This window comes from Hemitrygon akajei, unplaced genomic scaffold (genome assembly GCF_048418815.1).
Source record: "Hemitrygon akajei unplaced genomic scaffold, sHemAka1.3 Scf000060, whole genome shotgun sequence".
Classification (NCBI taxonomy): Eukaryota; Metazoa; Chordata; class Chondrichthyes; order Myliobatiformes; family Dasyatidae; genus Hemitrygon; species Hemitrygon akajei.
Genome location: NW_027331946.1, coordinates 4546015 through 4566368, shown reverse-complemented (window position 1 = coordinate 4566368; position 20354 = coordinate 4546015). Strand labels below are relative to the sequence as shown.

At 47.3% G+C, this 20354-nt stretch overlaps 1 protein-coding gene across 1 annotated transcript in view; it reads left to right on the top strand.

Moving 5' to 3' along the window:
• Positions 1-17247, top strand: part of LOC140721733 (NACHT, LRR and PYD domains-containing protein 3-like) — a 943069-nt gene extending 925822 nt beyond the window's left edge. The window contains exons 14-16 of the mRNA XM_073036528.1: positions 15869-16039; positions 16195-16362; positions 16527-17247. Coding sequence (XP_072892629.1) covers positions 15869-16039; positions 16195-16362; positions 16527-16614 — 427 coding nt within the window. The 3' untranslated portion in view covers positions 16615-17247. The remainder of the gene's footprint in view (positions 1-15868; positions 16040-16194; positions 16363-16526) is intronic.
• The last annotated feature ends 3107 nt before the right edge of the window (positions 17248-20354 follow it).

The window sequence follows — 20354 nt, the reverse complement described above, 5'->3', positions numbered from 1 at the left end:
TGATTGCAGATTGCACATTCAGATGGAGACGTAATGTAAAGATTTTTACTCCTCATGTCTGTGAAGAATGTAAGAAATAAAGTCAACTCAGTTCAATTCAATTATTAATGTTCAGGTTTCGAGGTATTTGGAGTTCAGTGATAAGTCGAAGTCAGCATAGTTTATATGAAGGAAATCTTGCTTTACGAATTTGCTAGAGATCATTGAGTAAATACCAAGCAGAGTTGACAAAGGAGAGGCAGTGAATGTCATTCAGGGGTCAGTATTGGGGCTGCTACTTTTCGCATTGTTAGTCAATGATTTAGATAATGGAACTGATGGCTTTGTGGCAAAGTTTGCAGATGATACAAAGATAGGCGAAGGGGTAGGTAGTGCTGAGGAAGCAATGCAATTGCAGTAATACTGAGACAAATTGGAAGAGTGGGCAAAATATGGCAGGTGGAATACATTGCTGGAAAATGTATGGTAATGCATTTTGGTAAAAGGAAAACTCGTGCAGACAGTTATCTAAATGGGGAGAATATTTAAACATCCGAGTTTACTGTGGCATCATGCTGGCACCAATGTTGTGGGCCGAAGGGCCTATTCCTGAGCTGTTCTGTGTTCTATGCAGGTCCTGTGACAGCTGAAATCCTGAACCACCTGCTACCGAAATTCCTCGGTCTCTGCTCTCTTCTTCACAACCCGACCTGTAATCAGCATGGTTTTCAAACTTGTATTTAATGCCACAGACCTGTAGCATCTTCCCTTTCCACAGACGTTGTCTGACCTGTACTCACATCCACACTCCCGTCCTTCTACAGCTGTGCTGCAGAGGGCAGGCCAACATGCTACATAACTGTGGTGGACTGCAGGGTTCTACACGGGTATTCAAAACAGCCCAACGCATCACCGGCACCCCCAGCCTAGCTTCCATCAGGGACGTATATACGGAAAGGCTCCGGAAAAATGTCAGCAGCATCAGGAACGATCCCACCTATCCTGCCTGTGGGCTGTTTGCCCCTCTCCCATGAGAGAGGAAGGATCCCATCTATCCTGCCTGTGGGCTGTTTGCCCCTCTCCCATGAGGGAGGAAGGATCCCACCTATCCTGCCTGTGGGCTGTTTGCCCCTCTCCCATGAGAGAGGAAGGATCCCATCTATCCTGCCTGTGGGCTGTTTGCCCCTCTCCCATGAGGGAGGAAGGATCCCACCTATCCTGCCTGTGGGCTGTTTGCCCCTCTCCCATGAGGGAGGAAGGATCCCACCTATCCTGCCTGTGGGCTGTTTGCCCCTCTCCCATGAGGGAGGGATCCCACCTATGCTGCCTATGGGCTGTTTGCCCCTCTGCCATGAGGGAGGAAGGATCCCACCTATGCTGCCTATGGGCTGTTTGCCCCTTTCCCATGAGGGAAGGATCCCACCTATCCTGCCTATGGGTTGTTTGCCCCTCTCCCATGAGGGAGGAAGGATACCACCTATCCTGCCTATGGGCTGATTGTCCCTCTCCCATTAGGGAGGAAGGATCCCACCTATCCTGCCTATGGGCTGTTTGCCCCTCTCACATGAGGGAGGAAGGATCCCACCTAACCTGCCTATGGGCTGTTTGCCCCTCTCCCATGAGGGAGGAAGCTATGGAGCATCCACAGCAGGACCACCAGACTCCAAATCAGTTACTTTCCTCAAGCAGTAAGACTGATCAACACCTCCAATGACTAAGCCACCCCTCCACAACTAACAACACGCACCCCAACACCATCACGGTTTTATTTTGTTCTGTCAGAACCACCTGAGCTCAGAGTGACTCCTGTATCATATATATTTATATTTATTGTGTTTCTCGTTGCCTTTTTTATCTGAGTTTTTGTGCTGCATCAAATCCGGAATCACAATTATTTTCTTTTCTTTTGCACTTGTGTATCCTGAGTCTGCTGAGTATTTACAACACATACTCTTTCAGAGACACGAGGCTGCAGATCTGCCGTCTCAAACCATTTTCTGGAGGAACTCAGTGAGCTGAGCAGCTTTTGTGATGATGACGGGGGGGTGGGGGATTGTCTGTGTTTTGTGTCAAAATGCTGACTGTCTCAATCTCCTGAACAAGGCATTGACATTTTCTCCCCCAACAATCCCCACCCACATTGCACATGCGGTTCAGCAAATAGACTTTGTATTTTGAATCAGTGATGGTAGGAAGGAGAGCTGTGATTCCCGACCTGTCCCTTTGACATAATAACGACTACAGTTTTTTATATCTCCATACATCAGATCAACACTGGGCTTTCAAAGGTCTTCCACAGGAACAATGATACCTGTGGCAATAGTGAGAGGGATTCCAATACGGGACAGTCGGGGGTCAGTAAACTACCAGGGAAATACTAACCTTCACAGCACAATTAATGTGGAAATGTGATGACCTGGTGTTTATCTGGAACAGGCCTCTCTGTCCAGTCAGGGGTCTGTTAATCGAATTTACTGTACTGAACGAACATCCATTGATGAATCCAGTTAATCAAGTCAAGTCACTTTTATTGTCATTTCGACCATAACTGCTGGTACAGTACATAGAAAAAATGAGACAACGTTTTGCAGGACCATGCAACTCTTGTGTGCTTAACTACTGAGTTTTGAGTTAAGGCATCTAACAGTTTTGCCACTGTCTGTTCCCATGGAAGATGTGCAACGGAAACACAAGGAGACTCTGCGGGCACAAACTGAAACACTGAGAGTGAACACGATCCTGATGAGGGAGAAGGTGAAGGTTTTCCAGCTGGTGGATCGATACGCTGAGCTCACGGTCATTTCTACTGTTCGAGATCGGAAACTGCTGGAAAATGAGCTGCTGGCAAGAGGCAGAGAACACGAGGAGTGGACACAGAAACATCTCCACAGAAAGCTGGAAAAAATCCGGACTGATCAGTTGTTCCAGAGTAGTTTTTCCCGCAGTAAATCCAAATGTGGGAGCGCGGCAGCAGTTTCTGGATTCCCGGGGATCGGGAAAACAACAATGGTACAAAAGATTGTTTATGACTGGGCCACGGGGAAAATATACCAACAATTCCAGTTTGTCTTCAGTTTCAAATTCCGGGATTTAAACTGCATTAACAACAGAACAAACCTGAGGGAACTGATTCTGGATCAGTATCCTTACTTTAGGAATATCCTGACAGAGGTCTGGAAGAACCCAAAGGGATTGCTGTTTATATTCGATGGTTTGGATGAATTCAAACACAAAATCGATTTTGCTGACAGTCGGAGAGATACAGAACCCAAGCACCAGTGCCCAGATCCCGAGTGGTGGTGTGAAATGTCTGACATTGTGTACAGTTTAATCCAGGGCAAGCTGCTCCCAGGGTGTTCAGTGCTGGTGACCACCCGCCCCACTGCGTTACATTTATTGGAAAAGGCAGAGATCAGTGTCTGGGCTGAAATCCTGGGATTTGTTGGTGAGGAACGGAAGGAATATTTCATCAAGCATTTTGAAGATGAGACGTTGGCGGAAGCTGTTTTCAAACACGTGAAGGAGAACGAGATCCTGTACACCATGAGCTACAACCCCTCCTACTGCTGGATCCTCGTTCTGGCACTGGGCCCCTTCTTCACACAAAGAGTCAGGGACCCACAGCGAGTTCCCAAGACCATCACCCAACTGTACTCCTACTATATTTACAACATCCTGAAAAACCACGGCCGTGAGATTGAGAGACCCCGTGATGTGTTACTCAGGGTTGGTGAGATGGCCTTCAGAGGAGTGTCCGAGAGCAAGATTGTGTTTACAGATGCAGATTTGATCAACTACAATCTGCAGCCTTCCCAGTTCCTGTCCGGGTTCCTGATGGTGCTTTTGGAGAGAGAGGATTCTGCCCGGTGCGTGGTGTACACATTCCCACACCTCACTATCCAAGAGTTTGTAGCTGCAGTCGCAAAATTCCTGAATACACATCCCGGGGATATGCTGAAATTTCTCACTGACGCCTACAATATGACAGATGGGCGATTTGAGGTATTTCTCCGTTTTGTTACTGGTCTCTCCTCCCCAATGACAGCTCGGGGCCTGGAGGAGTTTCTGGGTCCATTTTCTCATGAAACAACCTGCCAGGTGATTGACTGGGTGAAGGAGGAGGTTAAACGCCAGAGTGGAAACACGAGGAATGAAGCTGGTAAAAGGAGCCTCCTGAACACATTGCACTACCTGTTTGAGTCTCAGAATCGTGGCCTGGCTCAGGCCACACTGGGATCTGTGGAAACACTTTCATTCAGTGGAATGACACTGACCCCGATTGACTGCACGGTCCTGTCTCATGTCGTCGGATTCTGTGATACAATAAAACACCTCGATCTGCAGGGCTGCCACATTCAGTATGAAGGAATCCAGCGGCTGGGACCCGGGCTGCACAAGTGCCGGGAGCTGAGGTAACTTGATTTATCTCTCACTCTGAACTGTAAAACTGTCTCATTGCGTTGTTTCAATGTAAAGGAATTTCGATAAATTTGTAGTAAATCAGATTGTGAAGAATTGTGGCAAATGCCCACAGGGTCAGTCAGTAATTCCCCAAGGACGGGAGGGCTCTGTGGTTCCTTGTGAAGGGATGTTGGAGACTTCATCAGATCAGTGAACAACGGCCATTGGTTTAATGGTAGTACATCACAGGAATCGCCGTGTTTCTCACTGCCTGTGACACGTCCATTGACAATGTTCCTTCTCACTGTTACTGACACCCAGACCGACACTGACTGCAGCAGGTGGGTCAGAGATTCACACTCCCTTCCCGGTGAGGGACAAGAGACCGTCGGCAGACTGTCCCAGTGAGAAGGAAAGAAATACCATTGTGAGATTGCCTTCCCACTGCCATTCCCCGTGTGTGACTTTGCTCACTTCCAGATACGCAAAGAGCGAGGGTGCATCTCCTCTGGGTCTATGTCCAGACCCAACACACACGTACAAAAAAATTCTGCATCCTCTCGTCTTGTAGGATTATCGTTTACCCTTGGAATCCTCCTGTGGGACCTCTCATCCCAATCCCCCTTCCATTCTTTGGAATCTCGCCCCCAACCCCATTCCTCCTTTGGGATCTCTATTACTCTATCCTCATCCTCCTGTGGGATGACTTTTCCACACAAGCCCCCCCCACTTCCTGTGAGATCTCTCCTCCCCATCCCTCTTCCTCCTGTGGGATCTCTCCTCCCCATCCCTCTTCCTCCTGTGAGATCTCTCTTCCCCATCACCCTTCCTTCTATGGATTTCTCTTCCCCATCCCTTCCTGCTGTTGGTACTCTCTTCCCCATCCCCCTTCCTGCTGTGGGATTTCCCTTCTCCATCCCCCTCCTGTGGGATCTCGCTTCCCCATCGCCTTCCTCCTTTGGAATCTCTCTTCCCCATCCCCATCCCCCTTTCGCCTGTGGGAACTCTCTTCCCCATAGAATCATAAAATCATAGAACACTACAGCACAGAAAACAAGCCATTCGGTCCTTCTAGTCTGTACCAAAACCTTATTCCGCTAGTCCCATTGACCTGCACCCAGTCCATAACCCTCCAGTCCTCTCCCATCCATGTATCTATCCAATTTATTCTTAAAGCTTAAGAGTGAGTCCACATTTTCCACATCAGATGGTAGCTCGTTCCACACTCTCACCACCCTCTGAGTGAAGATGTTCCTCCTAATGCTCCCCCTAATCCTTTCCCCTTTCTCGCTGAAGCCATGTCTTCTCATATTTATCTCTCCTAATCTATGTGGAAAGAGCCTATTTGCATTTGCCCTGTCTATACCCTCCTAATTTCCTAAAGCTCTATCAAATCCCTCATTCTTCTATGCTCCAAGGAATAAAGTCCTAACCTGTTCAATCTTTCCTTGTAACTCAACTCCTGAAGACCATGCAACATCCTAGTAAATCTTTTCTGCACTCTTTCAATTTTAATGATATCTTTCCTATTGTTCGGTGAACAGAACTGCACACAATATTCAAAACTTGGCCTCACGAATGTCTTATACAAGCTCACCATAATATTCCAACTCCTATACTCAGTACTTTGATTTATGAATGCCAGGGTGCCAAAAGCCTTCGTTACAACCCTGTCTACCTGTGACGCCACTTTCAGGGACTTATGTATCTGATCCCCCAGATCCCTTTGTTCCTCCGCACTATTCAGTGCCCTACCGTTTATCGTGCATGTCGTACCTTGATTTGTCCTTCCAAAATGGAACACCTCACACTTGTCTGCATTAAATTCCATCTGCCATTTTCTGGCCTATTCTTCCAGTTGGTCCAGATCCCTCTGCAAGCTCTGAAAGCCTTCCTCGCTGTCCACAACGCCTCCAATCGTAGTGTCATCCGCAAACCTGCTGATCCAATTTATCACATTATCATCTAGATCATTGATATAGAAAACAAACAACAATGGTCCCAGCACAGATCCCTGAGACACACCACTAGTCACAGGCCTCCAGTCTGAGAAGCAATCATCCATTCCCACTCTCTGCCTTCTCCCACACAGTCAATTTCGAATCCCGTTTACAACCTCTCCATGGATACATGGTTGCTGGACCTTTAGAACTAACCTCTTATGTGGGATCTTGTCAAAGGCCTTACAAAAGTCAATGTAGGCAACATCCTCAGCTTTTCCTTCATATGCATTCTTGGTAACCTCCTCGAAAAACACTACAGGATTCATTAAACACAATCTACCACACACAAAGCCATGCTGACTATCTTTTATCAGCCCTTGGCTGTCCAAATCCTTGTGATGTCAGGCTTACCGGCCTGTAATTACCTGGTGTAATTTTGGAGCCTTTTTCAACCAACGGAACAACATGAGCTACCCTCCAATCTTCCGGCACCGCACCCGTGGCTGAGGACATTTTAAATATTTCTGCCAGGGCCCCTGCAATTTCTACACTAGTCTCTCTCAAATTCCGAGAAAATATCATGTCAGGCCTGGAGATTTATCAACCTTTATTCACTGTAAGGCAGCAAGCAACACTTCCTCTTTAATCTCTATATGCTCCATGACACTACTGTTTGTTTGCCTTAATTCCATATACGCTATGCCAGTTTCCTGAGTAAACACTGACGCAAAAAACCTGTTTAAGATCTCCCCCATCTCGTGAGGCTCCACACATAGACAACCACTCTGATCTTCTAGGCGACCAATTTTGTCCTTTACTATCCTTTTACTCTCAATATACTTGTAGGAACCCTTCTGGTTTACCTTCACATTATCTGCCAAAGCAACCTCATGTCTTCTTTTTGCCTTCCTGATTTCTTTCTTTAGTATTCGCTTACATTTTCTATACTCTTCAAGTACCTCATTTGTCCCTTGTTGCCTATACCTGCTAAACACCTACTTAACCAGATCGCCAATATCCCTTGTAAACCAAGGTTCCCCATGCCTGTTAACTTTGCCTTTAATCCTGGCAGGAACATGCAAACTCTGCACTCTCAAAATTTCACCCTTGAAGGTGTTCCACTTACTGAACACATCCTTGCCAGAAAACAACTTATCCCAATCCACTTTTCCCAGATCCTCTCTCATTTCCACAAAATTGGCCCTTACCAATTCAGAACCTTAACTGGTGGACCAGTCCTATCCTTATCCATAATTATCTTGAAACTAATGACATTATGGTCACTGGACCCAAAATGTTTGCTCACACATACTTCTGTCACCTGACCTGTCTGGTTCTGTAATAGGAGATCAGGTACTGCACCCTCTCTCGTTGGTACCTCAATATATTGATTTAGAAAACTTTCCTGAACATATTTGACAAACTCCACGCCATCTAACCCTTTCTCAGACTGGGAGTCCCCGTCAATATGTGGAAATTTAAAATCCTCTACAATTACAACTTTCTGTTTCTTACATCGGTCTGCTAACTCTCTACAGATTTGCTCCTCCAATTCTCTCTGCCTATTGGACGGTCTATAATACAACCCTATTCATGTGGTCACACCTTTCCCGTTCCTCAGCTCCACCCATATGGCCTCTGTAGACGAGCCCTCCAGGCTCTCCCGTCTACGCACAGCTGTGAGATTCTCCCTGACTAGTAAAGCCACTCCTCCCCCTTTCATCCTTCACCCCTATCACGTCTGAAACAACGGAACCTCGGAACATGAAGCTGGCGCTTTTAAGGAATATAAAAGTGGATAAATCTCCGGATCCTGACAGGATATTCCCTAGGACCATGAGGGAGGTTAGTGTAGAAATAGCAGGGGCTCTGACAGAAATATTTCAAATGTTATTAGAAACGGGGATGGTGCTGAAGGATTGATGTATTGCTCATGTGGTTCCATTGTTTAAAAAGGGTTCTAAGAGTAAACCTAACAATTATAGGCCTGTCAGTTTGACGTCAGTGGTGGGTAAATTAATGGAAGGTATTCTTAGAGATGGTATATATAATTATCTGGATAGACAGGGTCTGATTAGGAACAGTCATCATGGATTTGTGCGTGAAAGGTCATGTTTGACATACCTTATTGAATTTTTTGAAGAGGTTACAAGTAAAGTTGACGAGGGTAAAGCAGTGGATGTTGTCTATATGGACTTCATTAAGGCCCTTGACAAGGTTCCGCACAGAAGTTTAATAAGGAAGATTTGATCGTTAGGTATTAATACTGAAGCAGTAAAATGGATTCAACAGTGTCTGGATGGGAGATGCCAGAGAGTGGTGGTGGATAACTGTCAGGTTGGAGGCCGGTGACTAGTGGTGGGCCTCAGGGATCTGTACTGGGTCTGATGTTGTTTGTCATATACATTAATGATCTGGATGATGGGGTGGTAAATTGGATTGGTAAGTATGCAGATGATACTAAGGTAGGTGGCGTTGTGGATAATGAAGTAGGTTTTAAAAGTTTGCAGAGAGATTTAGAACAGTTAGAGGAGTGGGCTGAACAATGGCAGATGGAGTTTAATGCTGATAAGTGTGAGGTACTGCATTTTAGTAGGAATAATCCAAATAGGACATACATGGTAAATTGTAGGGCATTGAAGAATGCAGTAGAACAGGGTGATCTAGGAATAATGGTGCACAGTTCCCTGAAGGTGGAATCTCATGTGGATAGGGTGGTGAAGAAAGCTTTTGGTATGTTGGCCTTTATAAATCAGAGCATTGAGTATAGGAGTTGGGATGTAATGTTAAAAATTTGGAGTATTGTGTACAGTTCTGGTCACCGAATTATAGGAAAGATGTCAATAAAATAGAGAGAGTACAGAGAAGATTTACTAGAATGTTACCTGGGTTTCAGCACTTAAGTTACACAGAAAGATTGAACAAGTTAGGTCTTTATTCTTTGGAGCATAGAAGGTTGAGGGGGGACGATAGAGGTATTTAAACTTATGAGGGAGATAGATAGAGTTGACGTGGATAGGCTTTTTCCATTGAGAATAGTGGAGATTCAAACAAGAGGACATCAGTTGAGAGTTAGGGGGCAAACGTTTAAGGGTAATATGACGGGTAATTTCTTTACTCAGAGAGTGGTCGCTGTGTGGAACGAGCTTCCAGTAGAAGTGGTAGAGGCAGGTTCGGTATTGTCATTTAAAGTAAAATTGGATAGGTATATGGACAGGAAAGGAATGGAGGGTTATGGGCTGAGTACGGGTCAGTGGGACTAGGTGAGTGTAAGCATTCGGCACGGACTAGAAGGGCCGAAATGGCCTGTTTCCGTGCTGTAATTGTTATATGTTTATATAGTTATTAGTCCTGCCCCTCCTGCAACCAAGTCTTACTAATAGCAATGATGTCGATATCATCATGTGCCAATCCACGACCTAAACTCATCTGCCTTACCTACAATACTCCTCGTATGGAAATAGATGTACCTGAGAACATTTCTATCACGTACAAACATTTGATATCTGTCTATACAAGCAGTCCTCACATGACCCGTATCCTCCTCCACATCACTATCAGCTCTAACACACTGCACCCTCCACTTACAATCTGGTTTAAAACCCGAGCAGAACTTGCCTAACCTACCGGCAAGGATGTTAGTCCCCTCCAGTTCAGGTGCAAACTGTCCAATTCTAACTGGTCGCACCTCTCCTGGAAGAAAGCCCAATTGTCCAGAAACATGAACCCCTCCCTCATGCACCATCCCCTCAGCCACGTATTTAGCTGCATTATCTTCCTATTTCTAGCCTCACTAGCACGGGGCATGGGTAGCAATCTACCTGTGAGATCTCCCTTCCCCTTTGACCTTCCTCCTGTGCAATGTCCCTTCCCCGTCCCCCTTCCTCCTGTGGGATCTCTCTTCCCCATCCCCCTTCCTCCTGTGGGATCTCACTTCCCCATCCCCCTTCCTCCTGTGGGATCTCTCTTCCCCGTCCCCCTTCCACCTGTGGGATCTCCCTTCCCCATCCCCCTTCCTCTTGTGGGATCTCTATTCCCCATCCACCTTTCTTCTGTGGGGCTTCTGTTGTCATACCCCACCCTTCTTGTGGGTCTCCCTTCCACATCTTCCTTCCTCTTCAGGGATCTATCACTTCCCCTTCCCCCTTCCACCTGTGGGATCTCTCTACCACATCCCCCCTCCTGTGGGATCTCTCTTCCCCATTCCCCTTCCTCCTGTGGGATCTCTCTTCCCCATCCCCCTTCCTCCTGTGGGATCTCTCTTCCCCATCCCCCTTCCTACTTTCAGATCTCTCGTCCATCCGAACTCCTGTGGGATCTCTCTTTCCCCTCCCCCATCCCCCTTCATCCTATGGGATCCCTCTCCCCCATTCCCCTTCCTCCTGCGGGATCTCTCTCCCCCATCCCCCTTCCTCATGTGGGATCTCTATTCACCATCACCCTTTCTCGTGTGGGGCCTCTGTTCCCATCCCCCACTCTTCTTGTGGGATCTCTCTTCTCCATCCCTTTAGCTCGGGTGGGTCTATTTCACTGTGTCCCATTGACATTTCTGCTTTTCTGTCAGGAACATTTTGTTTAGCCATCGGGGAATGGGACAGAATATGTGGAGTTTACAGGGTCACACCGACAGACTAAATTACCGACATTTGGTGAATACGCTGGAGCTGGGCAGTGAGGGACATTGACAGTGATGGGAACTCCGATCAGTGATTTACTGAAGGGTTTAATGTTTCCTGAAATATCCGAGAGACAGAAATTCCCTCAGACCCATGGTTTGAATCACTTTGTTCATCAATCTGTCTGTTTGTGTTTAGACTTGAGGAGAATGACCTGGGAGATTCAGGAGTGAAACTGGTGTCTGCGGCTCTGAGGAACCCGGAGTGTAAAATACAGAAACTGGGGTAAGTACCAGACTGTGGGAGATTGTGTTTACAGTCACTGGGTGTCTGACACTGAACATTAATGTGATCAGTAGAAACAAAGAAACATAGAAAATCTACAGCACAATACAGGCCCTTTGGCCCACAACGCTGTGCCGAACATGTTTCTACTTTAGAATTACCTCGGTTTTACCCATAGCCCTCCATGTTTCTAAGCTCCATGTAGCCTTCCTGGAGTTAAAAGATCCGATCGTTTCCGTCTCCACCACCGCCGCCAGCAGCCCATTCCAAGCACTCACCACTCTCTGTGTAAAAAAACTTAACCCTGACATCTCCTCTGTACCTACTTCCAAGCACCTTAAAACTATGCCCTCTCATGTTAGCCAGTTCAGCCCTGGGGAAAAGCCTCTGACTATCTACATGATCAATGCCTCTCATTATCATGTACATCTCTACCAAATCACCTCTCATCCTCCGTCACTCCAAGAGAAAAGGCCAAGTTCACTCAACCTATTCTCATAAGGCATGCACCACAATCCAGGCAACATCCTTGTAAATCTCCTCTGCACCCTTTCTATGGTTTCCACGTCCTTCCTATAGTGAGGCGACCAGAATTGAGCACAGTATTCCAAGTAGGGTCTGACCAGGGTCCTGTATAGCTGCAACATATAACCATATAACAATTACAGCACGGAAACAGGCCATCTTGGCCCTTCTAGTCCGTGCCGAACGCTTACTCTCACCTAGTCCCACTGACCGGCACTCAGCCCATAACCCTCCATTCCTTTCCTGTCCATATACCTATCCAATTTTACTTTAAATGACAATACCCAACCTGCCTGTACCACTTCTACTGGAAGCTCGCTCCACACAGCTACCACTCTCTGAGTAAAGAAATTCCCCCTCGTGTTACCCTTAAACTTTTGCCCCCTAACTCTCAAATCATGTCCTTTTGTTTGAATCTCCCCTACTCTCAATGGAAAAAGTCTATCCACGTCAGCTCGATCTATCGCCCCTCATAATCTCTCAACTGTTAAACATTACCTCTCGATTCTTAAACTCAATCCCACGACTGATGAAGGCCAATACACTGTACACCCTTTTAACTACAGAGTCAACCTGCATAGCATCTTTGAGTGTCCTATGTACTCGGACCCCAAGATCCCTCTGATCCTCCACACTGCTAAGAGTCTTACCATTAATACTATATTCTGCCATCATATTTGACCTACCAAAGTAAACTACTTCACACTTATTTGGGTTGAACTCCATCTGCCACTTCTCAGCCCAGTTTTGCATCCTATCAATGTCCCATTGTAAACTCTGACAGCCCTCCACACTATTCACAACACCCCCAAGCTTTGTGTCATCATCATATTTACTAACCCATCCCTCCACTTCCTCATCCAGGTCATTTATAAAAGTCACAAAGACTTGGGGTCCCAGAACAGATCCCTGAGGCACTCCACTGGTCACCGGCCTCCATGCAGAATATGACCCATCTACAACCACTCTTTGCCTTCTGTGGGCAAGCCAGTTCTGGATCCACAAAGCAATGTCCCCTTGGATCCCATGCCTCCTTACTTTCTGAATAAGTCTTGCATGGTGTACCTTATCAAATGCCTTGCTGAAATCAATATACACTGCATCTTCTTCCTTCCTTCATCAATGTGTTTAGTCACACCCTCAACAAAATCATTCAGACTCGTAAGGCACAACCTGCCTTTGACAAAGCCATGCTGACTATTCCTAATCATATTTTGCCTCTCCAGATGTTCATAAATCCTACCTCTCAGGATCTTCTCCATCAACTTACCAACCACTGAAGTAAGACTCAATGGTCTATAATTTCCTGGGCTAACCCTACTCCCTTTCTTGAATAAGTGAACGAGATTCGCAACCCTCCAATCCTCCGGAACCTCTCATGTCCTCATTGATGATGCAAAGATCATCGCCAGAGGCTCAGCAATCTCTTCCCTCGCTTCCAACAGTCGCCTGGTGTACACCTTTTCCGGTCGCGGTGACTTATCCAACTTGATGCTTTCCAAAAGCTCCACCACATATTTCTTAATATCTACATTCTCAAGCTTTTCAGTCCACTGCAAGTCATCCCTACAATTGCCAAGATCCTTTTCCGTCATGAATACTGAAGCAAATGGTTCATTAAATATCTCCGCTATTTCCTCCGGTTCAATACGTTCTTTTCCATTGTCACACTTGATTCGTCCTATTCTGTCAATTCTTATCCTCTTGCTCTTCACATACTTGCAGAATGCTTTAGGGTTTTCCTTAATCCTGTCCGCCAAGGCCTTCTCATGGCCCCTTCCAGCTCTCCTGATTTCATTCTTAAGCTCCTTCCTGCTAGCCTTATAATCTTCCAGATTCATATCACTACCTCGTTTTTGAACCTTTTGTAAGCTCTTCTTTTCTTCTTGACTAGATTTACAACAGCCTTTGTACATCACAGATCTTGTCCCCTACCATCCTTTCCATGTCTCATTGGAACGCACCTTCTCAGAACCCCATGTAAATATCCCTTGAACATTTTCTACATTGCTTCGGTACTATTCTCTGACAACATCTGTTTCCAATTCATGCTTACAAGTTCCAACCTGATAGCCCCATAGTTCCCCTTTCTCCAATTAAAGGTTTCCCTAACTTAACTGACCCATACCTCTCTAAAGGTGTGGTAAAAGAGACAAAATTGTGATCACTATCTCCAAAATGCTCTCCCACTGAGAGACCTGACACCTGACCAGGTTCATTTCCCAATAGCAGATCAAGTACAACCTCTCCTCTTGTAGGCTTATCTACGTATTGTGTCAGAAAACCTTCCTGAACACACCTAACAAACTCCGCTCCATCTAAACCCCTCACTCTAGGGAGATACCAATCAATATTTGGGAAATTAAAATCTCACACCTCAACAACCCTGTTATTAAAACTCCATTTCCAGAATCTGTCTCCCTATCTGCTCCTCGATGTCCCTGTTACTGTTGGGTGGTCTATACAAAACACCCAGTAGTGTTATTGACCCCTTCCTGTTCCTAACTTCCACCCAGAGATGCCGTAGTGTCCTCCTTTTCTGTAGCCATGACACTATCTCTGATCAACAGTGCCACGTCCCCACCTCTTTTGCCTCCCTCCCTGTCCTTTCTGAAACAATTAAATCCTGGCACTCGAAGTAACCATTCCTGCCCCTGCACCATCCTAGTCTCTGTAATGGCCACCACATCATAGCTCCGAGAGCTGATCCACGCTCTAAGCTCATCCGTTTTATTCATCATACTCCTTGCATTAAAATAGACACATCTCAAACCATCGGACTGAGTGCCTCCTTCTCTATCACCCGCGTATCCTCCCTTTCACACTGTCTCCAAATTCTCTCTATTTGTGAGCCAACCTCCCTCTCCTCCATCACATCAATTTGGTTCCCTCCCCCCAGCAATTCTTGTTTAAACTCTCCCCAGTAGCCTTAGCAAACCTTCCTGCCAGGATATTGGTCCTCCAGGGATTCAAGTGCAACCCGTCCTTTTTGTACAGGTCACTCCTGCCCCAAAAGAGGTCCTAATGATCCAGAAATCTGAATCCCTGCCTCCTGCTCCAATCCCTCAGTCAATGCGTTTATCCTCCACCTCATCCTAATCTTATTCTCACTGTCACGTGGCACAGGCAGTAATTCCAAGATCACTACCTCTGAGGTCCTGCTTCTCAACTTCCTTCCTAACTCCCTGTAGTCTACTTTCAGGACCTCTTCCCTTTTCCTACCTCTGTCACTGGTACCAATATGTACCACGACCTCTGGCTGTTCTCCCTCCCACCGCAGGATATCTTGGAAGTGATCAGAAACATCCCATACCCTGGCACCTATGAGGCAAACTACCATCCGAGTTTCCTTTCTGCCACCACAGAATCATATGCCTGACCCCCTGACTATAGTCCCCGATCTCTGCTGCCTTCCTCTTCCTTTCCCTGCCCTCCTGAGCCACAGGGCCAGACTCTGTGCCAGAGGCACTGACACTGATGCTCCCCAACCCATAGGCCACCCCCCTCCGGCAGTACTCGAACAAGAGTACTTATCGTCAAGGGGTACAGCCACTGGGGTACTCTCTAGTACCTGCTTCTTGCCCTTCCCTCTCCTGACTGTGACCCACTTCTTCAGTCTCCCGTGGCCCCGGTGTGACCACTTGCCTGTAACTCCTCTATATCACCTCCTCGCTCTCCCTGACCAGACGAAGGTCATCGAGCTGCATCTCCAGTTCCCTAACTCGGTCCCTAAGGAGCTGCACCTCGACACACCGGGTGCAGATGTTGCCGTCCAGGAGGCTGGGAGTCTCCACGATCTCCCACATCTGACACCGAGCACAGAAAACCAGCCTCACACACATACTCTCTGTCTGTATTGTAAACAGATAACCTACCTCGCCTCGACCCTTTATCGCCGAAGCCCCGTTGAGCCAAAGCCTTCCTACTCTGTCTCTCGCTCCTCTGACACTCGCTCTGTAAATCTGTCTTCCTTTTAAACTCTTCTCACTGTTGTCACTGGCCGACTTGCGCAGTCGTGCTGAAGAAACAGATCAGTAATTGTGTTACTGATAAACACTGGGGATTTGTACCGTCTCCTGTCTCTCTGTGTCCTTCACCCTCACTCTCTCTCATCTCCAGGCTGGACAATGTCGGTCTCACAGATTCTGGTGCCGAGGATCTCGTCTCCGCTCTCAGTACAAACCCATCACTGACGGAGCTGATTCTGAGTGATAATAAACTGGGAGATTCAGGAGTGAAACTGGTGTCTGCGGCTCTGAGGAACCCGGAGTGTAAAATACAGAAACTGGGGTAAGTACCAGACTGTGGGAGATTGTGTTTACAGTCACTGGGTGTCTGACACTGAACATTAATGTGATCAGTAATTGTGTCACTGATAAACACTGGGGATTTGTACCATCTCCTGTCTCTCTGTGTCCTTCACCCTCACTCTCTCTCATCTCCAGGCTGGACAATGTCGGTCTCACAGATTCTGGTGCCGAGGATCTCGTCTCCGCTCTCAGTACAAAACCATCACTGACGGGGCTGAACCTGGGATCAAACTCTCTGACAGACCGATCTGTCCCCGGTCTCCGCCGCCTCATACTGACCCTCCCGAGTCTGATGGTGATAGGGTGAGTGTTTGTGTTAATGTTCAATGTGATAAAATATCAGCGGATCCGCGGGTTTTCTGGTGATATTTGTCTGTGTGTGTTGTTGAAACATTAACCCCGGTCCCCTGTTACTGACACTGTTGTGTAATCTGTTTATTTCATCTTTATTCTCCCATCTGTTTCAGGCTGGGGAGGAATCGGTTCAGTTGGACCAGGAGGAAGGAACTGAGATCTCTGCAGGAACCCAGACCCGGACTGACAGTGACCGTGTGAACATCTGAATGTGTGAACATCCCCGCCCGCGGGATGGGGACATTTGGCCGACTCCCCGCCCTCCCCTTTAACTCCCGCCCTTACCTTTAACGGCCGCGCGCCGGGGCTGATTCCCAACGGTTTTAACGGAACCGGCTCGAGCCTCGCGCTGTGTGCGTCGCTGGCAGCGGTCCCGCCGTGACGTGTTTCCGCCTGTTGTCCAGCGGGGCAGCTTCCGCCGGATATGCGTGTGCGAGACTCCCACGTGACACCCCGGGGAATTACCCAGACAGGAAGAGCCCGGGGGTCCGGGGCTCAGTCTGGGACACCGGTGTCCCGGGGTGGGATTTTCCCGGGAGAAAATCCTTTTGCCCCCTTTGCTGAGGACGGTGCATTCGGCAGCCTGGCCGATATAATGATGTTAAATGGACAAATCCCTCGGCAGTGACCCTGGATCTGCAGCGATCCCGGACACGGCCCTGAAGTGTGATTTTATAATCATCGGTTACCCGATGCAGAGTGACGGTGAGAAACGGGACTGATGATTCAACCGGTCACTCGTTGTCGCCGGTCAGTTAATTGTGTGTGACTGTGAGTGAGTCGGGAGCAGCTTATTTATTCCCACACGTCAGCAGCTCACACGTTGTTTTATTTACATTTGTCATGATGAAATCAATAAACCGCTGTAACTTCCCGTCCTGGTGTCGGACTCGAGTTTTATTTGAGGTTTCTGCTGCCCCCCGCACCCTGTGCACTGCAACAGTGGGTCGGAGCTCCTCACACTGACACAGTAGCGTCTCAGCTCCAGGCTGAGGGAGGTCGGATTGACAGAGTCTGGGTGCCCAGGATCTCAACTCCACCCAAAACCCCTTCCTGGCAAACTGTCCCCCTTCTACCCCCCGCAAACGGATAAAATCAACTGTAATAACAGGTGTGAGTTTACTGAGGTACGAGAGGGTCCACACCGTCCCGTCACACACTCCAGGTCTCAGACACAGAGTGAATCTCCCTCCACACCGAACGATCACACACTCCTGGGATCAGACATAGAATGAAGCTCTATCTATGTTGTCCAGTCTCCCCCTCTCGTGCCCTCCAATTCTCGAGTTAAAACGGAGAAAGGACACCGTCCGCTTGAAGCGGCAGCACAGGGATCCCCCCCCCCCCCCCACACACACACACACACACAGGATGAATCTCTGTAGAGGATGTCAGAGAGACGGGGAGAGAAGTACTGGGAGAGAAGTACAGGGTACACGGACCTGGCGAGGGTGGAAGAGGACACAAACGGGCAGGGGAGTACAGATTGATATTAGAACCCTGGCGGTTAACAATCACATTTGATTTCTTGGGTCGGGAAGTAGCCCAGGATGAAATTGAAGATGAGCATGGTTTTCCAAAAACAGGAACTCACTCCTTCCCGTCCTCTCCCAGCTTCCGCACTCCTAAGAGGACGCCGTCCCTTCCCGTCCACTCGCTTCGCTTAAAATGTCTGACGGGGCAGTTTAGGGTTCGTGATACCTTGTTTAAAGTGAGCGCCGGGAAGGAAGTGGGTGAGACTCCGATTGAAAACGGCCGTCACCATCGATAATTTTGTTGTGACAAAGGGAGAGATGTGGTGACTGAAGGAGACCCCGTTCGGCCGGGTTGAAACGGGACCAAGGAGGGAGCGACACCTTGGTTAATGTGAGCGGCAGAGAAGGAGTGAAGGACACGGTGACTTCAAATGGCCGACGCTTCACTTCAAATGGCCGCTGGGGAGGGAGTGACGGCTTTGGTAGAAGTAAGCACAAGAGAGGGAGGGACGCGCTGATTTAAAATGGGCGAATCCTTGATTAATGTGGCCGCCAGGGATGGAGTGAGACACTGACTTACAATGGCCACTGTCACACACAGAATCTATGGCGAAGGAACATGCGGTGCCCATGGATACAATCCCGGGATCGAGTGTGTTATTGATTGTAATAACAGTATTTTAATTTGTGTTTTATATAGTCCTGGGCATTGTACATATGTTTCAATTCTAATAATGTTGTCATTGAATAAACTAATGTATATATCTCAGATATTCACACATACACATATACATGTGGGTTTTGGGGAGGAGGGGTGAGGGGTTTGGGAGGAAGAGGAGTGATGGGACGAGGAGTGGACTGATGAGACGGTGAGAGTGGCGAAGTCACTGACTCAATAGGGGATGAAAAGCGGAGGGGCGAAAGTTCCTGTCACAAACTGGTGGCCGACATGGAGAAGACCATAAGACCATAAGAGAAAGGAGAAGAAGCCGGCCATTGTGTCTGCTTCGCCATTTCATCACGAGCTGATCCAATCTCCCCTTTAGTCCCATTCCCTCACAAAGCCATGTTGACTATCTTTAATCAGCCCTTGGTTGTCCAAATCCTTGTATATCCGATCTCTCAGAACACCTTCCGATAACTTACCTACTACTGATGTCAGGCTCACTGGCCTGTAATTACCTGGTGTACTTTTGGAGCCTTTTTCAAACAACGGAACAACATGAACTACCCTCCAATCCTCCGGCACTGCACCCGTGGCTGAGGACATTTTAAATATTTCTGCCAGGGCCCCTGCAATTTCTACACTAGTCTCTCTCAAGGTCCGAGAAAATATCATGTCAGGCCCGGGGGATTTATCTACCTGTATTCACTGTAAGGCAGCAAGCAACACCTCCTCTTTAATCTCTATATGATCCATGACACTACTGTTTGTTTGCCTTAATTCCATATCCGCTATGCCAGTTTCCTGAGTAAACACTGATGCAAAAAACCTGTTTAAGATCTCCCCCATCTCGTGAGGCTCCACACATAGACGACCACTCTGATCTTCTAGGCGACCAATTTTGTCCTTTACTATCCTTTTACTCTCAATATACTTGTAGGAACCCTTTGGGTTTACCTTCACATTATCTGCCAAAGCAACCTCATGTCTTCTTTTTGCCTTCCTGATTTCCTTCTTTAGTATTCGCTTACATTTTCTATACTCTTCAAGTACCTCAATTGTTCCTTGTTGCCTATTCCTGCTAAACACCTACTTAACCAGATCGCCAATATCCCTTGAAAACCAAGGTTCCCTATGCCTGTTAACTTTGACTTTAATCCTGGTAGGAACATGCAAACTCTGCACTCTCAAAATTTCACCCTTGAAGGCCTTCCACTTACTGAACACATCCTTGCCAGAAAACAACTTATCCCAATCCACTTTTCCCAGATCCTCTCTCATTTCCACAAAATTGGCCCTTCTCCAATTCAGAACCTTAACTGGTGGACCAGTCCTATCCTTATCCATAATTATCTTGAAACTAATGACATTATGGTCACTGGACCCAAAATGTTTGCTTACACATACTTCTGTCACCTGCCCTGTCTGGTTCCCTAATAGGAGATCAGGTACTGCACCCTCTCTCGTTGGTACCTCAAGATATTGATTTAGAAAACTTTCCTGAACACATTTGACAAACTCCACGCTATCTAACCCTTTCTCAGAGTGGGAGTCCCCGTCAATATGTGGAAATTTAAAATCCTCTACGATTACAACTTTCTGTTTCTTACATCGGTCTGCTAACTCTCTACAGGTTTACTCCTCCAATTCTCTCTGACTATTGGGTGGTCTATAATACAACCCTATTCGTGTGCTCACATTTTCCCCGTTCCTCACTCTCCACCCATATGGCATCTGTAGACAAGCCCTCCGGGCTGTCCCGTCTACGCACAGCTGTGATATTCTCCCTGACTGGTAATGCC